At 43.5% G+C, this 19,364-nt stretch overlaps 6 protein-coding genes across 10 annotated transcripts in view; 3 read left to right on the forward strand and 3 right to left on the reverse strand.

Annotated features, from left to right (window-relative positions):
• The window catches only part of LOC126572644 (trafficking kinesin-binding protein milt), an 85,543-nt gene extending 85,381 nt beyond the window's left edge, over positions 1-162 (forward strand). For all 3 annotated transcript variants that reach the window (XM_050232128.1, XM_050232127.1, XM_050232126.1), the window contains one exon: positions 1-162. This exon is cut by the window's left edge and continues 3,738 nt beyond it. The gene's annotated coding sequence lies outside the window, so the exon portion shown is untranslated.
• A 3,253-nt stretch (positions 163-3,415) lies between these two features.
• LOC126580956 (fibrinogen-like protein A) lies at positions 3,416-4,511 on the reverse strand. The gene has a single exon (XM_050244315.1). It carries the CDS (start codon positions 4,489-4,491, stop codon positions 3,523-3,525), a length of 969 nt encoding a protein of 322 aa, XP_050100272.1. The 5' UTR covers positions 4,492-4,511; the 3' UTR covers positions 3,416-3,522.
• A 5,633-nt stretch (positions 4,512-10,144) lies between these two features.
• On the forward strand, positions 10,145-11,556 carry LOC126569706 (broad-complex core protein isoforms 1/2/3/4/5-like). Its single transcript, XM_050226971.1, has 3 exons — positions 10,145-10,724; positions 10,792-11,013; positions 11,093-11,556. The coding sequence occupies exons 1-3, from the start codon at positions 10,148-10,150 to the stop codon at positions 11,554-11,556; spliced, it is 1,263 nt and encodes a 420-aa protein (XP_050082928.1). The 5' UTR covers positions 10,145-10,147.
• Positions 11,557-11,953: 397 nt separating this feature from the next.
• On the forward strand, positions 11,954-12,712 carry LOC126581782 (uncharacterized). Its single transcript, XM_050245662.1, has 3 exons — positions 11,954-12,089; positions 12,160-12,404; positions 12,469-12,712. Exons 1-3 carry the CDS (start codon positions 12,014-12,016, stop codon positions 12,661-12,663), a joined length of 516 nt encoding a protein of 171 aa, XP_050101619.1. The 5' UTR covers positions 11,954-12,013; the 3' UTR covers positions 12,664-12,712.
• LOC126581781 (protein tilB) lies at positions 12,689-13,968 on the reverse strand. Its single transcript, XM_050245661.1, has 2 exons — positions 13,959-13,968; positions 12,689-13,893 (listed from the first exon to the last, which is right to left on the reverse strand). The coding sequence occupies exons 1-2, from the start codon at positions 13,966-13,968 to the stop codon at positions 12,689-12,691; spliced, it is 1,215 nt and encodes a 404-aa protein (XP_050101618.1).
• Positions 13,969-14,156: 188 nt separating this feature from the next.
• The window catches only part of LOC126578295 (phosphatidylcholine:ceramide cholinephosphotransferase 1-like), a 32,264-nt gene continuing 27,056 nt past the window's right edge, over positions 14,157-19,364 (reverse strand). For all 3 annotated transcript variants that reach the window (XM_050240738.1, XM_050240723.1, XM_050240731.1), the window contains exons 2-4: positions 16,430-17,156; positions 16,173-16,351; positions 14,157-15,862 (exon numbers count right to left, since the gene is read on the reverse strand). In XM_050240738.1, coding sequence (XP_050096695.1) covers positions 15,701-15,862; positions 16,173-16,351; positions 16,430-17,156 — 1,068 coding nt within the window. In that variant the 3' untranslated portion in view covers positions 14,157-15,700. The remainder of the gene's footprint in view (positions 15,863-16,172; positions 16,352-16,429; positions 17,157-19,364) is intronic.

A 19,364-nucleotide genomic window follows, 5' to 3' on the forward strand; every position in this document is an offset into this window, starting at 1 on the left:
AACCATTTGCAAACCGTTTAATTTGGAACATGAAGAATGAACAATTGTTGAAAAGAAGAGAACCGAGGATACAAAAAACTGCATAAACCTCTGTTGCGTTCGATAGTTGCTAACAGTAACGGGTGAGTAATCATAATAAAAAAGCAATTCAATTGAACATTATTTATTAAATGGTTATTTATTTAAAGGGTTAGGATCTACACAGCTTTATCGTCGCAGTATCAATGAGCTTGAAATGTTTTGAATGCTATACATATATTAATCCGAAATGCCAGCATTTGGAAATAATTTGGGCGTGATGTAATAAAAGGTGAGTATGGATAGATGAAATGTAGTCTTATTATGTTCGTTCAGCTTCTCGACATGCCGTATGGTAAAGATGTGATCAGTGATGATCAGCTACTTGAAACCCTCTAATACGCATTTCCAAACCTCTCGTCGGCGTATAATATAACCGTCCGTAACCGTGTGTTTTCGCCTACAATTGAGATGCAATATTTTGCTAGTAGTTTTCAGTAACGTTCTGCAGATTCCACACGCTACTGCTATAACGATCAGGAATACTACCTTAGCTTCTATAGTACTTTCTGAAGTTTTAGTTTATTTAAATAACAAAACTAAACACAAATTCTTCATTAACCGTAATAGGTCGCTTATCCATTTTGCTTCCTTCTCTTTTACAGTTTTCTCTCCTTATCGTACCAAGCATATAGTTACCGTATAGTTGGCGGTGTTGTTATTTTTTATGGTGCTGTTAAGTATCACTCTTGTCACTGTGATGTGATCGCGGAATTGAATTAAAATACTAACTCTTCTGGTTTGGACCAGTTTATTCCAGAGGTCCTCTTATGAAATTGCCTCAAAAAATTATATGTTTTATTGATGCAAGGTTTGTACAAACAACTCAAATATTATTAAATCAATTACATTGAATGTCTGCGATATTGCCAGAATCGTAAACCATTAGGAGTCGCCAGAGGTGCCCCTTGGTGCTTCACATCCCAATTATTGCATCCCCTTTTTGCATGTCCATTAATACCTCGCTTATCAATGGTAAACATCTGGTGCACATGGAAAACAGATGAGGAATAAGATGATCTCATTCGTAAGATTGGGATCCGTATGATCCAAACGTAAGAAGCTCATTAGAATGGAATGTAACACTTTTCGCGTCCGGGCTAATTGAGATGAATAATCGGATGTACTAAAAACTACGCTAATGATCAAATTTTATGTAAAACCAGTCAAAGCCACGGGATGTGATTGTCTCTATGCGACAATGATATCGCAAGATCGCGTTTTAACTGTGTACAGCAATGCAAGCTTATATAGTATTTCATTGTTTTATTAATAAGCTCACACAATTCGTTTTTATGCCATACTTGATGAATCACATTCGGTGATAGTTTCTTTTTTACCGCAGACCCTGATGTATCCTATTTCGCGAAACATCATTCGTGATTTACATGTTACATCTCTATGTTTATTGTTACCAGAAGTGCTGTTATAATTCGCGGATCATCATCCTCGAGAAGCTTAATCCGAGCCATTTCTTACTGAATTTATACCAAAACATTGAAAACCAATAATCACTATCCTTATACAGACCGTTCAGGTTCGAATTGCAACAATGATTATACCACCAGGCGCCTTTGCAATTATCAGTGCATTGGTAAATGTCCATATCATTATCTCGATCCTTCGTGGAGAACTTCATATCCCTGTGGTGTGCCATCGAATCACCTGCAGTGCCATTGTAGTTTCCTATAGTTATACGGTACTGATCACTCTCGCTTGCAATTTTGAAAGCATCATATTGCGCATAGCCGTACATGTCCGTAAAATCCTTCATCTCGAATATTATCTCATGTGGCCGAGCCGTTGTCATCTGGTGCATTTTCTCCAAACCGAACCAAAATTCCTTATTCAAGTCACCAAAGCCGTCACGGTATTCAGCCCAGTTCTGGCTGTACTACGATCCAACCTCCATCAAACTTCTCTTGTTCACAAAACACTTTAAACGATTTAGTTTCGTTGTTTATACTGATAAGATAGACTCCCGATACATTAAATGGCACATCCTTGCACGATGTAAAAGGAGGAGATTTCGTGATGGTTTTTGTTGGTGCAATAGTAGAAGTAGTAGTAGTAGTAGTAGTAGTAATAGTTGTTGTTGTTGCGTCTGTTGTTGAATTACTTTCTTCCTGAGACTGAGATGGTGTCGATGTGATCGTGTTGAAGAACTTTGCGCTATTCTGTGATTGCACCAAATCTTGGGTGTCCTTCATGTTCCGACCGACGTCCTTCTCAAAACGGTCGTCCAAGCGATGTATCTCCCTTAGAAAATCGACGGATTTCTTCTCGTGAGAGGCCTCGAAGCTTGCCATTTGCTCCCGCTGTTCATGCAGCTCAAATTGGAGCTTCAACAATTTCTGATCGATGTGTTCCAACTTTTTCAGCACCATCTCCATTCCGCAACATGCAACAATACAATTATCTGATGGAGTTCCCGGAGCTGCCTCCGTGTTATCACCGCTATCCTTAGCTGCCAATACACATAAACTTGCACTGAACAAAAGGAAACAGAAACTCACTTTCATCTTGATACCGAAAAGACTTTGTGAACCAGGCAACCGATCTGAACTGTGACGCCGTCCTATTTGGAAGGCGGTTTTATAGCTCTGATCAAACAGAATCCACATCTGCCACTTCCCTAGAGAAGAAAACATTCAAGATCAAATTTGGTGATGATCGCGGTTTCCGTTCCGTTAATATTTTCATGGTATTTAACCACATGTGTATCACATGTACGGTGATACCATTTGCGTACTACTGGAAGGCTGATCAGAAGGAGGAAGAATATTCTGTTGAATTCCCCCAAGCATCTCCTGTCGCTATTTGGATGAAAAGACACTGCACCAATAGCGTGTATCGCCATGGAATTGTTTATAAATTCAAAATACAATAATAACGGAAATACGGACCACTTCGCTGCCTATGCCTTCACAGTTGAATCAAATTAAAGTGAATGATGCATTTGCAAGCATTAAATAATAATCAAAATATGACCATTAATAACGACTATTTAAGTAAATTTTGTTGCATACAATAATGAAAAACTAAAGCCATACAATGTATTGAATTTTATCAAAGAAATCTAGAGCATAGCGAAGTTGTTACTGGTTTCAAATTCTATGAAACATTTACTGAAGAGACCTTATTGATATAGCATTCATTAATGATAAACATCTGGCGCCCAATAGATATCAGATGGGAATAAGAATAAGATAAGAGGAATTCATTCTGCAGCAATCCAATTAGGTATTTTCAGTTAGACTTAACCGCGATGGATGTTCGGATGCATAAAAATAACGCCAACAGATGTCTACTTCTACTTTGGATAAAGACAAGCAACTCTCATTTATTGACCGTGTATAATAATGGTTTTAAAGTACTTTATTTTCCATAATTGCTTATCCATCTCATATTTTAATTCACCCGATTCGCTTATGGTTCCTTCTTTTATTTCAGCTGACGAATCATCATTCTGGTGAAGCTCAATCCTTGATAATTGCGTTCAAAAAGATACCAAAATATTGATTTGGCATCGTCAACGTTCCCGTACGGTCCATTCAAGCTCGCATCGTAACAATTCATGTGCCACCAAGCGCCCTCATTCTGCTCAGCACAATGCTCATCGACGGCATCGTTATCTCGATCCTTCGTGGAGAACTTCATCCGTCTGTTGTACGCCATGGAGTCACCTGCAGTTCCACTATACGCTCCAAGAGTTTTCAGGTTGTACTGCTCACTTTCACTCGCGATCTCGAATTCGTCGTAACGAGCATACCCGTAGTTACCACTAAAGTCCTTCATTTCAACCAGCAATTCATATGGACGTGTCGTCGTGAGCTGGTATAGGCGCTCCAACCCGAACCAGAATTCTTTCTCTACATCCCCGAACCCGTCCCGATATTCGGTCCAATTCCGATGAAAATCAACCGATCCATCGAACCGATGCTGAACTACAAGCCACCCGCCATCAAACTGCTCTTGTTCACAAAACACCTTGATTGTTTCACTTCCATTGTTTATGCGAATTAGATATGTTCCCGAAACATTCGATGGCACTTGCTGGCACGATGGAAAGGAAGGTTCCTCAACCTTCGGCAGGACACAGACCGTCTCTTTGGAAAGCATCTGCAATGCTCTGTCTTGGAGCACGGTTAAATTGTGCCCAACGTGCAGCTCGAGATTTTGAAGAGCACCAATGATTTTTGCTTGGTTGGATCGTTGTTCCTGCAATTCGTTCTGAAGGTCCAACAGCTTATCCTCGATTTGTTCTAACTTGGCCAGCAGCCTATCCAGCCCTTGGCTTGTTACTCCATTCTGCGACACCGGATCAACGGCAGTTGCCTTATCAATGCCTTCGTCAGTTGCTGCTGTAGATAGTGCAGCACAAAACAACATAAAACAAACACTTATCCTCATTGCGTCACAACGTCGTCTCGCTTACTTTCTTCAACAGACTGAACCACTCGAAGGTTGAATAAGAATTGTGGTCAGTCATCAATCTGAAGATGCGGTTGGCATCTCTGAGCAAGCCCAGTCCCGCTTCCGTTGTAACAACCCGGGTTCAAATTTGGTGGTGAATGTGGTTTCCGCTGCCACTGAGTTCACGACACGATCATGTACGTAATTTGCGTTTTTTCCCATTCTTGGGAAGGCGTTGTTCTAACTGACTAACCGGATGCAGAGAGCCAAGCGACGGTTGACGGTGATTGGATGACTAGCGTTCAAACAGATGTTTGGCTATCCAGCGTTTTGCTCATTAGAGACACATTCTGAGTCATTCGGTTGATTATTTCAATGGATTTTCCGTTGTCGGTCATCGCATGATCGAGGCTGTTGTAACATAAGTTGCTTTGTCGATGATAGTTGAGAAGATTTAATGTAATTTAAATATAACTTTATTTCGTTTCATACGAACGGAGAAATACGATAGCTTGCAAAAGACACTAAATTCAGGCTGTTCAAATGTAATTTTAAGTGTAATTTAGTATATTTTTTTAAAATGTAATTTAATTTCAAAAATCCTTCTCTGTGATTATAACTTAATCAATTGTGCTACAATTGATCTCAAAATCGGTTCCGTTCTTTCGATAAGGTCTAAAAAGAGGTTTTCTGGTCGCGAGAGGTCACTCTCTGGGTCAAGTGCCGTTTGCATGGCAATTCCTCTGAAACGGTTAAATGAAACATTAATCCTCTTCAGATCTTCAGGCTAAGATCACTGCGGCCCCTCGAGTGATCGATGTTCTCGTTACTCTGCTCTCCATTTATTCCATCTACTAACTAAGTGCGAAAGAAGGTTTCTCTGAATTCTTATTCATCGACAATCGGAACTCATATTAAAAAGTTTGGCGAATTGTTTGAAGAGTTTTATTTCATGCATCTTCAGTGTAACAATTTGGCTTTCTGTTGATAATTGTTCAATCTGCAGCGTGGATTATCATGTGAGGCAGTGCGAGTGAACAATGCAGTCTGATTATTAGAAGTTACAGGGGAACTACAGGTGATTCGATGGGATCTAGCAAGGGAATGAAGTTCACAACGAAGGATCGAGATAATGATCCGATGATGATGATAATGATGATGATAATCCGCGAACTGTACTAATAATTCTAGTAGCACTCAAATTTGCCTTTAAAATGGAACTTTATTTCCCATTGGTTGCAATAATCGTTGTTATTTGTTCGTTTACAATGGCCCATTGTAAACTGACAAATAACAATGATTATTAAAAAGAATATGAAATAAAGATGCATTTTAAAGCAAATTTGAGGGCTACTAGAATTATTGTCCAAGTCGAGGACCATCAGCATCACTTTGGAAGTGATACAAAAACATTGATTGCCAATCGACAGCATTCTTGTGCGGTCCGCTTAAACTCGCATGCGTACAAGCATTGTACCACCAGACGTCTTTGGTATTGTGAATGTATCGACCACATTCGTGGAGAACTTTACTCTCTTGTTACACTCCATCGAATCACCTACACCCCCGCTGTGATTTCTAGTCTTCAGACTTTACTGTTCACTCTCACTGCCTTGCTCCTGCTTTGGTCCAATGATAATCCGGTCACGATCGCGGTTGACGCTGATAGGAACGACTTCCCAGAGCGTTGTTGGTTGGTGTTTGGTACGCTCTTTCTGCTGGTTCACTGTTATTTTACTACACACTTTCTGTTTCGATCAACGCTCTTCTCCACTCCATTTCAGCTCGATTTTTAGCTCCCCCGCACTAGGTGGGACGGGATTTTATACTATTAATCAGACAGACTCCAAAGATTCTCGAAGGAACGAAGTTGGTGGTCGTTATAGTTTTCGTTCCGCTGATAAGTATGAGACCACGTTGTGCTGGACGATAATGGTGCTACAGCTATACTCAATCGTCTATTACCATTCGAACCACGGTTGCAGGCCACTTAGCAATCTAAAGAACACAGAATGATAGAAAAATAATAATTTTCTGGGGAAAGTTAGGCTATTGGTTGAGGCAGCAAGTAATTCGATAAACGGTCGATTAACGAATCTTATTTGAAGCTTTTCTTTTTAAGCGGGGATAGCGCATGCCTACTTTAAGGCGTTAGTTTAGATCAAATTGCTCCTGGATCTCGTTTGGTACCACTTTTGTACCAAACCAGACTACTTTTGGTCCTGATCTCAATTCGGCGCGGCCAATTGGGGCGTCCGGCTGCCCCGTCCGTTAATTCGCAGAAAATCAACAGCAAATTTCGAAGCAGGCAGTTACAGGAAAATTCCTGGAATTGCTGGAGCAGATCGGAAGAAAAACACGTGATTTTGTGTTCTGTTGAGTGTGAGTTGAGAAAAAATGTCATCGGGACGTATGATACCGAGAGCAAAACGTGAGCTCAGGGCAAATTATATAAACCTCCTGCCTGATGAAGTAAGTAAAATAAGTGCAATACTCTTTGTACTTGGATTTCATTAGCTGTTCTCTTCACCAGGTGCTTGAGATGATTTTTGACCACCTGGATCTAGAATGCGCGAAGAACGCAACTCTCGTCTGCCAGAGATGGAACGTCATCGTCACCCGCAGATTTACGTTTAAGGTCGAAGCGCAGCGTTTTTTAGATACCCATCCAGGGAAATCGCCGTTCAGCCAAGGATTACTGCATTTTAAAAGAGAGATGGAAAAGCCGAGTGAAATAATGAAAAAGTCGCAGCGGCGTTATCGACGCTTAATCTGGAATGCAAGAATGTGGCCGGAAGAAAACTTTCGATCTACTTGGGCCGCTTCTCTCCCGAAATTATCGAATCATCTCCACTCGCTGGAGCTTCATTATACGAAATGTTATACGTTGGTAAATGCTAATATCTTATTTGCCATGCTAGCCGATGCATTACCGTGTATGCCACAGCTCCGTTCGCTAACAGTGAAAGACTGTAGAAATAATGTAGCGGATTCAAATTGCGATACAGTTCCAAAACTTTGCAGCAATTCAGTGAAGTATTTGGAGATACAATCGCCAATAAGGGTTAGTTTGGATATGCCGCAGTTAGAAACATTGAAATGCACACTGCCTACTCTTTATCGTCCTGACAACAGCTCTCAGTATGTGCTCTCCAACTTGAAGCATCTTGCCGTGTTCTGGTCTATAGACTATAGACCTATTTACCCCAAGTACATAAATATGATAAAATCAGACCCACTCATCTTGCGTCGATTAAAAAAACTAGAAACAATGGTATGCGAACGAGCGGAGTTGTCCTATAATTATGTTGTACCAAAGGAATTTTTGGATTTGATTTGTGAATCACACATGACACTAAAGGAATTGCACATTACGGGTATAGTGGATAAGGAAATATCTTTTAAGGGTCTCTCAAAACTCGTAAATCTTCGTGTGCTTGGAATCGGATGGTGGAGTGTATCGGAAGGCATAGATTTATCGACATTAACCCAGATAGAAGAAGTACGCATCTACAGCGTATGCAGTAATGTGAAACTTCCCATGTCTGTTAGTAAGCTCACGGTTCAAATCGAACCGTATGGAGAAGACTTGATTTATGAACTCTTTAAAACCAATTCGCATTTGACAGAACTACATTTGCTGTTTGAGTATTACGATTGTGGAAAAAGATATTGTGCACCAAATAATGTACTGAAGGCTTTATTTCTTAGGCTCAAACATTTGGAGATACTCAAGATTTACGGAGGATCGTTTGAAAAATCATATTTTACTTGCTTGAAAAGTGCCATGAATCGTCTGCGCAGATTGCATTTCATTAATTGCACTGTAGATGAGATGAGTATTGTTGAACTCCGGAAAATGTGTCCGAACTTAGAGGAACTTCTGAGATTGCGTAGCAGGACCCATGGCCATTAGAGGGATCATGACTTCTCTTACATTATCGATTAGGATACCCTTACGCGTTGCGAGATTATCAATTATTTTCGTCAAAGAGAAGCGGTCTTTTTTTGCATTAAATTGCGATTAGCAAGAAGCAATGCACTTATTGATAAGCCTAACTAAAAATGTATTTGTTTCAAAAATTAAATGAAATAATGGAAGTGAAATATATAGGAATACAAAACAGAAAATTCTCAGAGATTGATCAAATTATTGGTCTATCTATTGATAAACCATCTTAATATTGTGTTAATGCGGTTGTTACGTTGCGGTCGGAAATATTTTCAGCGATGGACTTAAACACACGATTTATCCCCACAGCATCCCATCCCGTCACTCCAGAGTATGGGTTGAAGTCGAGCCGGGGAAGAAACAAGACGGAAAACAAGCATGATAAGATGAATGATAGCTGCCATCAGAGTGAAGTGACTTATTGCTACAAGAGGATAGTTTGTGTGCGTTGTGTTAAAGATGATTATTACAATCGAACATTTTATTATTCATTTGCTTCCTCTTCTGCGATGTCCGATATCATCTGCATAATGCTTAATAAAATTTTAGTCTTTTTAGTTAGCTTCATTTTCTTCCGCTTGTTCTGCAATCCCTGAGGACATCATGTCTACGCCATCAGCTCGGTCTATTGCTCAATCGGCGGAAGATGGTGGCTGGCCCGGAGATAGTGGCTGACTGCAAGATGCTCTTGCTTGGGTTGTGGATGTCGGAAGCTGCGTGTTTTTTATGTTGGCGCTGTTTTCAGGTGGCGGTTCCAGGAGCGATAAATAAAAATAATTTGTTGTATTTTCGCTGCAGATTGTCGGGTTTGTCTTTAAATTTCCTTTTTTCTGCGAATGTATGTATCACAATCTTCACCTATTCTTGGCTATTGTGCCTGTAATGAAATTTAAATAGCATTAATGCTCAAACATTTCCTTTTTTATTATAGATACTTGGCAACAGAAGACACGTTCCAAATAATTGATTTCTCATTTAAAAAAGGTGCATCAATTGTTGCAGAACTGAAGCAGAGAGGACATGGAAAGGAACCGCTGCAGATTTAAAGGATCTTTCATGGGAGTTCCCAAACTCCCATACATGGAAATGATGATAACGCGCTAAGGATTGCAACAGAAGGCCAACCAAAATCTAATTTAATACGCATTTACATACTTGATAGCCTCCAGCGTTACCTCAAAATGTTGTTGCTTATTTTTCAGTTTACGGTTCAGCTGTCAAGAAAGGCAAAAATCGCTTATAACCGTGTTGCTCTCCCAATCTATTGTCTCTTGCACTAAAACGAAAAGAATAGTTTAAAGTTTGAGAAATGTGGCCAAAGGGACCTAGTGCTAGTGGAGTGCCGATAGTTCTCGCGGTATAAAAAGTGGCATGCAGACGCTCCTTTCATCACCTAATGAACCCCTTGTGCGCTTGGTTTGGTTTGATAGCACGACGCCATCTTTGAAGAACAACACCCTCGCTGAAAAATGTGGTGATCGCATTGCAATCGCTGATCGCAATATCTTTGTTGCATTACCGAAAAAGTTTGTGTTTGTGGTCAGCGTAAGGCATTTCCTGCATCGGTTGCAGACGGTCGGCGTATTTGGCGCTGCAGAGTGGTCACCGAACAATTAGAAGCGCCACTTTCGGGGAAGACAAAAAGCAACGAGTTCAAGTGTCCCCCCCCGCTCCCCCTCCGTGAGGGAGACAGTTTCCAAAATGACCAACATGCCGTCGCCGCAGTTTTCGCTGCGATGGAACAATTATGCGCAGTATATAGCCACTGCATTCGGTGTCCTGCGCTACGACGAAGACTTCGTCGATGTGACACTGTGCTGTGATGGCCGCAAAATAGGTGCCAACAAGATGTTGCTGTCCGCCTGCAGCCCTTATTTTAAGGACGTGTTCAAGGAGAACCCCTGCCAGCACCCAGTTATTATCTTCAAGAACGTGCGCTACACCGACCTAATGTCAATCGTCGAATTTATGTATCAGGGAGAGGTGAACATCGCTCAGGATCAGCTGCCTTCGTTTCTGCAAACTGCCGAAATGCTGGCTGTACGTGGTCTCACGGAGAATTTGAACGACACTAAGCTACAACAGATAGTAACAACGTCACAGCCTGCTAGTACTGTACCGGTGCCAGCTACTCCGACGGGTCCCTCAACCAGCGATGGCGAAAGATATGAACAGGAAACCCACACGTTATCTGACGGGAAAGTTGTATCGACCACCCCACAAACCACGCAGGAGAACCAAGGACAAATGCAGGACAAGGAGAAGCAGCAAGTTACTGGTACAATCAGATCCGAAGTAGTTTGTCCGGCTCGGGCGTAATTTATATTTCTTCTTCACAATTGCAGTCGAACCTTACTCAGAGGCGGCTGAACAATCGGATGCTTCGATGAACATTGAAATGACGGAATTTATCGTTGTCGATGAGGCGATGGCTAGCAGCAATGGAAATAACAACGCATTCATGGCAGAGAGCTATCAGTTGGTAGCCGAAAATATCGAAGAGAAGAATGAGGATGAGGATATGGCACAAGGCAACATTGAAATCGAAGGCTCGGATATGGATATGAGTGAGTATCTGTTTAAATGGCTTAACATAAATAGTATACCCCTTTTTCATATACCGCTCATTGCATCAATCCGACACAGTTCGTAACTCCCAGAGTTCATCCGAGGAACCGTCGAAATCCAATCTCTTACCAGTTTCTATGGATACTATGGGGTTGAACAATGAAAATGAGCGTAACAAGTGTTCAGAATGCCGACGCTCCTTCTGCTCCGCCAGTGCCCTGAAACGCCACCAACAAGCCAAGCACTCGAGTATCCAGACATTATTTACGTGTGCCCTTTGCGAAGCACGCTTTAAAACGAAATGGTCACTTTCGACACACAAATCGAAGTACCATCGTGGACAAAGTGCCACTATTATAATTCGTACAAGTGAACAGGATTCGGCCGGCACTGCTGGTACAAACGACACTGACGACGGTGCCGGCAAATCCGTAGGGGAAGATTCTAGTACGATAGCACGGAAGACGGGAAAGCGCACCGCATCCGGTGGAATGGTAACGCCCGTCACATCGCAGGTTATCGTTGATGCGGGAAATTCTTAAAGGTTGATTCACTCCACAAGGTGATAAACTACATATTTGGATTCGATACATATTTAGATTCGATACGTTTACTTGCTGATAATGAACTGATTCAATTTCCATCACAGGCTTAAATTCTGAAATTGTTGGCTTTCAGTTCAGTTCAATCCATTCCGGGAACCTAAGAGAATACCTAAAATGATATCTGATAATATAGGATATGGAGAAAAGAATGCCTAGCTGATCATCTGACTAGCATAAGCACCTTCACTTTCATAGCCGATGATTAATAGCGAAAGATAACGTGCACCGGCTAATTTGAAACAAGTCGAAAGAAAGGTGTATATTTCACTAAACGTCCTAATCCACCCCAAAGCAATCGCACACTAAATCGGGTGCGTTCATATGTGTAAACAAACCCAATTTGACATCTTGCCAAAACAAAATAAAAAACGTGATTCAAAAATTGTCCCGCAAAATGTCGAAAACACTCGTGAAAAAAGCGCTGGCGTTGGCGGAGGAAACTCTTCCCTCGAGCAAACCACTAGCAGATGGTAAAATGAACCCGTTATCACCCTTATCGGAATGTAGTTTAACGCGCACCTCGTTTCAACCATCGCCTAGATAAAACCACCAAACGGAAAGCGAGCGCCCTCGAGTTGATCCCAAAACATCAGAAGCTGGTCGAGCTGGTGGGCAAAAGGGGTCAACGGATCGAAAAGGATCTCATCCGGCGGCGGGAGAAGGTAACCGTTTCCGACATTCGACAGCAGCTCGCCAACAAACGGGATCCAACGGAGGAAAACGTTCGCCGCCTGCTGCTACTGAGCTCCTCTACCTGCCGGCTTGACGAAGAAACACGGAAAAAGGTAACAAATCGCGTGCCGGCATCGGACAACAACTTTATTCCACCGATTGCTCTGACTTTTCCAGATCCTGAAACGCGCCCAAACCGGATGTTACGTTTCGAAAGTAAGGCTATCCAAGGAGGCGCGCGAAGAGCGGAAGCTAAAGCGTGCTTCGGGCAAAGGTAAAGGCGACCCGGCGACTCCGGCTGCAGGGGAGAGTGTATTTACGGAAGATGATTTCGAAAGTTTTGCCCGGGAACTGGAGGAGAGCGGAATTTAAGGGCGAATAAACGTGGAAAAAAAAGTTAAATCAAATCGGGTATAGTCTCATCTGGACCCTCCGCCGATTTGCAAATGGTACGTACGTCGACCGTACCGGTTAGCTTGTGTCCACTGCCGGTGATTGTGCCGGTCTTCGGGGCCGATTTCCGCACCACTGGCACCACCTGCTGTTCGGGGTTTAGTTTCGGCATCACAATCAACAGATGGCCAGTGGTCATCGAACGCTGGCAGGTGGCCCGATCCGGCTGGATTTCATGTTGTAAAGCCAGTTGAAAGATTTTTCCTTTCACGGTAACGCGCACATACCGGGGCTGTGCGTCCACGTCCACGAGCGAAGTGTCCAGAAACCGGTACAGGTGTAGCTCCAGCTCGAACCGATCCACTTCATCGCGAAAATCAAACTCCAGCCGCGGTTCGTTCAAACTGTACGGTCGACCACAGTCGGCGAATAGGTTGCGGGGTCGTCTTCGTTTCCGTTGCTCGGCTGCTTGTTTCCGCCGCTCTTCATCTTGGCGTTCCTTCTCCGCTGCCCGTTTGGAAAACTTGGCCATTTGGATACGTGTTTCCGGGCAATGTTCACTCTTCTGCTCCCAAAACTCAGTCACCTTACGCTGCTCATCGTCGTCGTCGTCATCGCAATCGGCCACGCTGCTCTCCTGCTCGTCTAGCTGCCTAGCAACGCGAACACGTTGCTCGTCTCGCGTGATACGGTGCTGCGCCTCGAGCTGCACGATCCGAGAGCGTAACCCGGTGAACACTTTGGCCGCCCGCAATCGCTCTCCGCGTGTCACCTCCTTTCCATCGAGGTGCTCGAGCTGTGGCAGTACTGTCACGACGTACTCACGGTAACCGGGATAGTCCGTACACGGGTTACCGGTGAGGAAAAGTTCGCGCAGATTGTGGTTGCCCCTTAAGCTGTCCACACTCGTCAGCTCACCGATGAAGTTGAGCGTAAGATCGAGCTTGCGGAGCGATTCGAGCGATTCCAGGTTCTCGATACGTTCTATGTTGTTAATGGCGACGTTCAGGTACTCGAGCCGTTTCAAGCGATGCAGATTTTCCAACCGTGGAATGAGGTTCGATTGGAGCAGCAGAATCTTTAGCTCCCGGCACCAGTTCCCGATGTGCTCGATACGCTCAATGTCTTCCTGGTGCAGCGAAACCTCTTCCAGTGTGCCGATCAGTAGCTCGTTGTGTTCGGCACGCTTACGTACCAGCTGCTCAGTAACTGAAGAGCGAAAATCTGCCGTAATTTATTCAGAAATCATACTGGAATTTTGCTTTTCTACTTACTGCGAACCATTTTCACGGAACACTGCGACCAGCACAGTTGACCAACCGAATCGACAAAACCAAATATTTGGTTTCCATGGTTACCTATGCTACGCTGTGTTCCATGATCTATGGTCACCAAGCATGCGTCGATCCTGAACATGCAACAGGTGGCCCAAACAACGAGGCCTTTTTGGACAAAATCGAATACGAATAATATATTTTTTCTATTTAAAACGTTTATTTCTCTTCTTTCTTTCAATAACATTCGTTTTCTGATCTTTTGACTAAAATATCCATCGTAGTTCAACTTCGTTTTACTTTTCGACTATCCCTCCTTCTCCTATTCATTCGCTACTATTTACATAAATCCTACCGGAAGGCACATCGAATCAGCAGTATAGCAAGCCTAGAACATTGTCCTCAAATGATTCCGAGATGATCGGAACCGATAGAGACGCCAAGTTCTAACTATTCTACGCATTACACCAACCAGCCTCATCTATAATTTCACTATTTTGGTCTTTCCTTTCTCTTTATACAAGGCAGTATTAGGATTGTTTCGTTAACATTTTAGTTTCAGTTATGGTTTCTCACCAGAAGGCACACAGGAATAAGTTAACAACAGTCGCAAGGAATCCGTGGGATAGGGAGGGAGTATCCATCCAAGCAGCAATGAGCGTACGCGTCACGCCGCCCATCGCTTTGTCTCTTTTATATGTAAAGGGGACTGTGTGCTATTGTGTGGTGTTCCGTGATGATCGAACGGCGTGTGGAGGCGTGACGATCGGTCGTTCATGGTTAAGATGAGATTTTCGATCAGACACAACTTCACTCCCAAAAATCTTACGGGGCACTACAAAAGCAATTATCTAACTAACGACCACCAACACACGGCGTCATTTCACTCGAAACTATTCCAAACAGACAAAAGGAAATGCATCACATTCCCAGTTCCGTGTCCCATTCTTACACAGGCAGGATGGGGTCAGTTGTTTTTTCTATTTTTTTTTGGATCTTGCAGACGTTGTTCACTGTTTTATCACATTTCGATTGTTTTGGGGTTCTCTTTTTTGTATGGTCAAAATGTCCTCATCGCCTTGGAGAACGTTCATCTAAATGCTAATAGACCGGGGGGCCACTAATCCTACAGAGTGTGGTTCATTTTGTTTGGCAAACCAAATCCGCTGCTCCGCCTTTTCCGCGACACAAGACAAAACACTTAAAAGTCCTATAAAGATATGGTACGTTTAAAACACTTCGTTGTTTCGTTCCGTAAAGGGGAAAGGATGGTTTCTTGGTAGTGATACCGTGCCCTATCACTTGGTTCTACAAATCAGAACTGGCTATATGACCTACGGTAAAGCCACCTTTCTCAAAGGAAGAAAGATGATGGAGAGATAGTCTGTGTGGGGCGACGACAGTAGATAGGTAGCTGACAGACATCAAACGGAACGAGCTGTAGCTAAGAAGCAAGAGTAGCGTATCTTGCCACGAATTACGGTTTGTCTTCGGAAGTCTTTCATTTTTAGTTTTGTTCCCTCGCCTCTCCGTTTCGTTCTTCTCTTCCACAACCTATTATAATCACATTATCAAAGGTGGTTCTATCGATGCCCACACCCGCGATTGGAAGGTGTGCGGCGGTGCACAAGAGTGACCACGTTATCCGTTTACCTTTCACGGGCGTTGGCCTTTGGGGTGGCGTTACGATGGCAGGCGAGAGACGGGTGGTGTCTCGATACTTCCCCACCCCCCTAACCGTATCAACTTTCGCGTCCCGGCAACTTCGGACTCTTCTTCATCCACGCCGCTGGCATCGAAATCGGCAGATCGTACTGGAGTGGTATCGGGCCGCGTACGTTACGCTCAAAGTACCGGAAGCCCGGGTACCACCACTCGCGGCCAATGTAATTGTTGCCGTTTTGCTGGAAAATGGAATACAATATTAATATTTACACTTTAAATCAATATAAAAGATATTTAAAAAACATTTAAAAACAGTAAGAGCAAATTAAAATTTACAAAAACTACTTTCGCTTCGAAAAAGAGAGCTCCATTTGGCCAATATTCGGGATAAATTCATTATTTCATTCCGTAATATGCGTTAGAGATCCTACGACATTCTTCAATGGCATGGAATCAAAAGCGTACTCTACAGGAAGCTTCCCAAACAGTCGCTAAGGTGTTAACAGAAGGTCAGTTTTGATGAAGGAAGAAAATAGACTGAATGCATACCTTCAAAAGTAAGCTATTGTTCGCTAGCGTATGGTACGTCCAGAAGAGTCTCGTCGTGGCGTAGTAAGCAATCAGTACGTCGACCGTGTAGTGGCCGTGAGCCACTAGTACCATCACCACACCGGTCATGCTCGCAGCCCAGTACAGCCAGTGGATAGGCCAGAATCGTTTCGGTGAATCTAGAAAGAGAATATATACACATTATCAAACATATTCTTCTGCACAATGATGGTGATGTGCTCCTGTTGGCGGCTTACATTCCGATATCACTAGGTAGCCCAACACGAGCGTCACCGTGTGGCCACTGTAGATGTAGTCACCGCAGTAGATCTGCTTCCCGTTGATCGAAAGGCCCATACCGGAAATGAGCTGGAAGGCACGCTTGACGATCACCGTCGCACTGCTGGCGTTCGATTTTGGGCTGCAGTAGTAGGTACGGCTCGAAACCGGCAACACCGTCACGTACATCGTCATCGATCGCATCAGATAGAGGATCGAGAGCAGTAGAAACACTCGCCGCATCACAATGAAGCGATGCTTGTGGAAGGTGATCAACACAACACAGGAATTCACCACGACCATGATGAGGATTTCGCTCACATCGAGCGCCCAATCCTGGGGCGCAACCCGATCCAGAAATGCATCCGGCAGCGGCTCGTGTGTGTCTCGATCGGGCACGCGATCGTGTACCAGCGAGAGCGATACGGTGGCGAGGAAGAAATTGAAGGCTAGAAACAGCAGCGCCAGCAGAGTTTTGCCAATCTCTTTCGGATACCGTTGCTGATCATCCCCGCCGCGTACCGGCGAGGATACATCGATCTTGATCATCACCGCATCGCTAGCCGGACTTCCGGCCTCCGATTGGCTCTGTTGCTGGGCCGCAGTCTGTTGGTGGTACGGTGAAGCAGGATGATGTGCAGCATAGGCTGGCTGCTGCTGGTGATTATGCTTTCCCGGGCTGTACTCGTACGAATCGGGCACTTCCTGCAACGAGAACCGAGAAGAACGATACGTTAAAAAGGAACCTGGGATTGACCTGTTTGGTGGAGGAAATGCATTTTTCTTGTTTCGTTTCTTATCGCAACCAGATACACCTTCTTCCTGTAACATAAAATCAAGGTAGAAGGCTCGCAATCTCGCAAGTCGACGCGCTCCTCTGTACAAAGTGTATGGTGAATGTTCACAAAGATAAGTTCCACAGACAAATAATGCACGAGGGATGGATATCAGCATCAAATCAGGGATTGCCGCCGGCAATAGCAACACTCGGTAATATCCCAGAATAGCATATGCATGGTTCGTATTTATTCCTGTGCCAGCAAACATTTTATGCAGTAAACTGACTTTGCTCATTTCTACCCTACACATGGGCCTTCTTTATCAACGTCGGTTTAACCACCAAAGAGAAACTGCGGTACCCTGTTGTCGTTTCAAAGCAAATATTTGCAAAAGCGATAAACGCGTACCGCTGTCTCACAGTGACAAAATGCATTGAGATAAGGTTGGGAATCATCTTTAAAATATCTAATCTTTCAAAGATTCACAAAAAAGGGTTGATCTAAACATTTTGAATAAAAATTGAAAATTATTTACTACTTTGGTCCATCAAATCAAATAAGGGGATAGTCGATTTATTTTGAAATTTCATGTTCTATTCTTCCAAATCAGACTCATTTCCTTCTGCGTAATCTCCCTGCGACATAATGTACTTATCACGGTGAATTTTTCAGTCTTGGAAACACGTGAAAAAATGAACTTTAGGGATGGACGGCGCTCAGTTCCTTCTTCGCAGCGTCTTGAATCTGTTCTATCGTTTCAAAATGATATCCCCCGAGGAGTTTTTTGAGCTTTTTTAATAGCCAAAAGTCACATGACGCTAAATCAAGCGATTACGGTGGTTGTGGAACGAGTGTCAGTTGAGTGTTTGGTAAGAAAGTCACGAAGAATCAACGCTAATCACCGGTACCAACGGTACCAGTCGAGCTCTGATGCGTTTGAGGCCCAAAACATGTAATTGACGAATTATCTTGATATGCCAATATCACCAGCAATGTCTTTCGATGCTAATCAACCTGTGGCGGATTACCATACCACTACTACCATTACTAACACCACACCTAATTACCGAATAAACACGATACCACTGCTAACATTACTAACACCACATCTAATCACTGAATAAAGAATCAGTTGAGTTCTGACCACCAAACGAATCGTACTACAGCCTCTTTGCTAAAAGCGATCCACAATTGGTGACCCCGAACAAGAGTGAACCCGCTTGAAGGAAGAAAAAACAGATAGAACGGAAGAATTCTGCAGCCACAGACTCAGAAAAAGCGAGCAAATGAGTACGGAAAGCGTTAAGCCGGCGGCATCCGACGTAAAAGGAAGTATGGAGCCGGAGAGAATTATTACCCCAACCATGGAAGAAGAAAACGTAGTGATTGGCAAGTTCTCGCTGCCCAATTTCGATCCAGATGATGTGGAAACGTGGTTCATCTGTCTAGAAGCTACTTTTTGTATGAACTACAGTGGCAAAAAGTTAAGTGCGGCCACGATCGACCGACACAAATTCAGTTCAGTGGTCGTTGGCCTAGGAAGCAAGGCTAAATACGTTTATAGCGCGATCGCCAAGTGCAACTCAACGGAGGTAAAAGAAAAGTACGACACCATAAAGAAGGCGGTCCTGGATCAATTTCAGCCGTCAGAGAACCAAAGATTGACGAGCCTGCTTTCGGGCATGGCTCTAGGAGATCATAAACCATCTACTCTGTTATCAGAGATGAGACGCCTAGGCGGAGAAAAATGTTCTGATACGATTATCAGTAATATTTGGCTACGCGCATTGCCAAGCACGGCACGTTCAATAATCGCGGCAATGGCGTCGGCAACCTTGGATGACCAAGCGAAAGTAGCGGATAAGATTCTCGAAACACCGTCTAGCAGTATTAGTGAAGTGCGAGAAGGAGGAAATAGAACGGTGGAGAATAGAATAAGCGAACTCCAACGGCAGGTGGAAGCGCTCACAAACCGCGTGGAGGCACTCATCTCCACATCACCCAGAATGGAGAGAGATACCCGAGGACGATCAAGGACACCGGGCCGATTCTCTCGCGCAACCAAACGCGAAGGAACGCCATCGAGAAACTTTATTTGTTGGTACCATCCGCGATTCGGAAAGGAGTCCACAAA

The sequence above is a fragment of the Anopheles aquasalis genome, chromosome 2, assembly GCF_943734665.1.
Source record: "Anopheles aquasalis chromosome 2, idAnoAquaMG_Q_19, whole genome shotgun sequence".
NCBI lineage: Eukaryota > Metazoa > Arthropoda > Insecta > Diptera > Culicidae > Anopheles > Anopheles aquasalis.

Coding starts and splice junctions, on each gene's coding strand:
- LOC126569706 (XM_050226971.1), top strand. CDS start 10,148: ATGACCAACATGCCGTCGCCGCAGTTTTCGCTGCGATGGAACAATTAT. Junction 10,725..10,791: donor GGAGAAGCAGCAAGTTACTG/GTACAATCAGAT, acceptor TCACAATTGCAG/TCGAACCTTACTCAGAGGCG. Junction 11,014..11,092: donor AGGCTCGGATATGGATATGA/GTGAGTATCTGT, acceptor AATCCGACACAG/TTCGTAACTCCCAGAGTTCA.
- LOC126580956 (XM_050244315.1), bottom strand. CDS start 4,491: ATGAGGATAAGTGTTTGTTTTATGTTGTTTTGTGCTGCACTATCTACA.
- LOC126581782 (XM_050245662.1), top strand. CDS start 12,014: ATGTCGAAAACACTCGTGAAAAAAGCGCTGGCGTTGGCGGAGGAAACT. Junction 12,090..12,159: donor GAGCAAACCACTAGCAGATG/GTAAAATGAACC, acceptor ACCATCGCCTAG/ATAAAACCACCAAACGGAAA. Junction 12,405..12,468: donor ACGAAGAAACACGGAAAAAG/GTAACAAATCGC, acceptor TGACTTTTCCAG/ATCCTGAAACGCGCCCAAAC.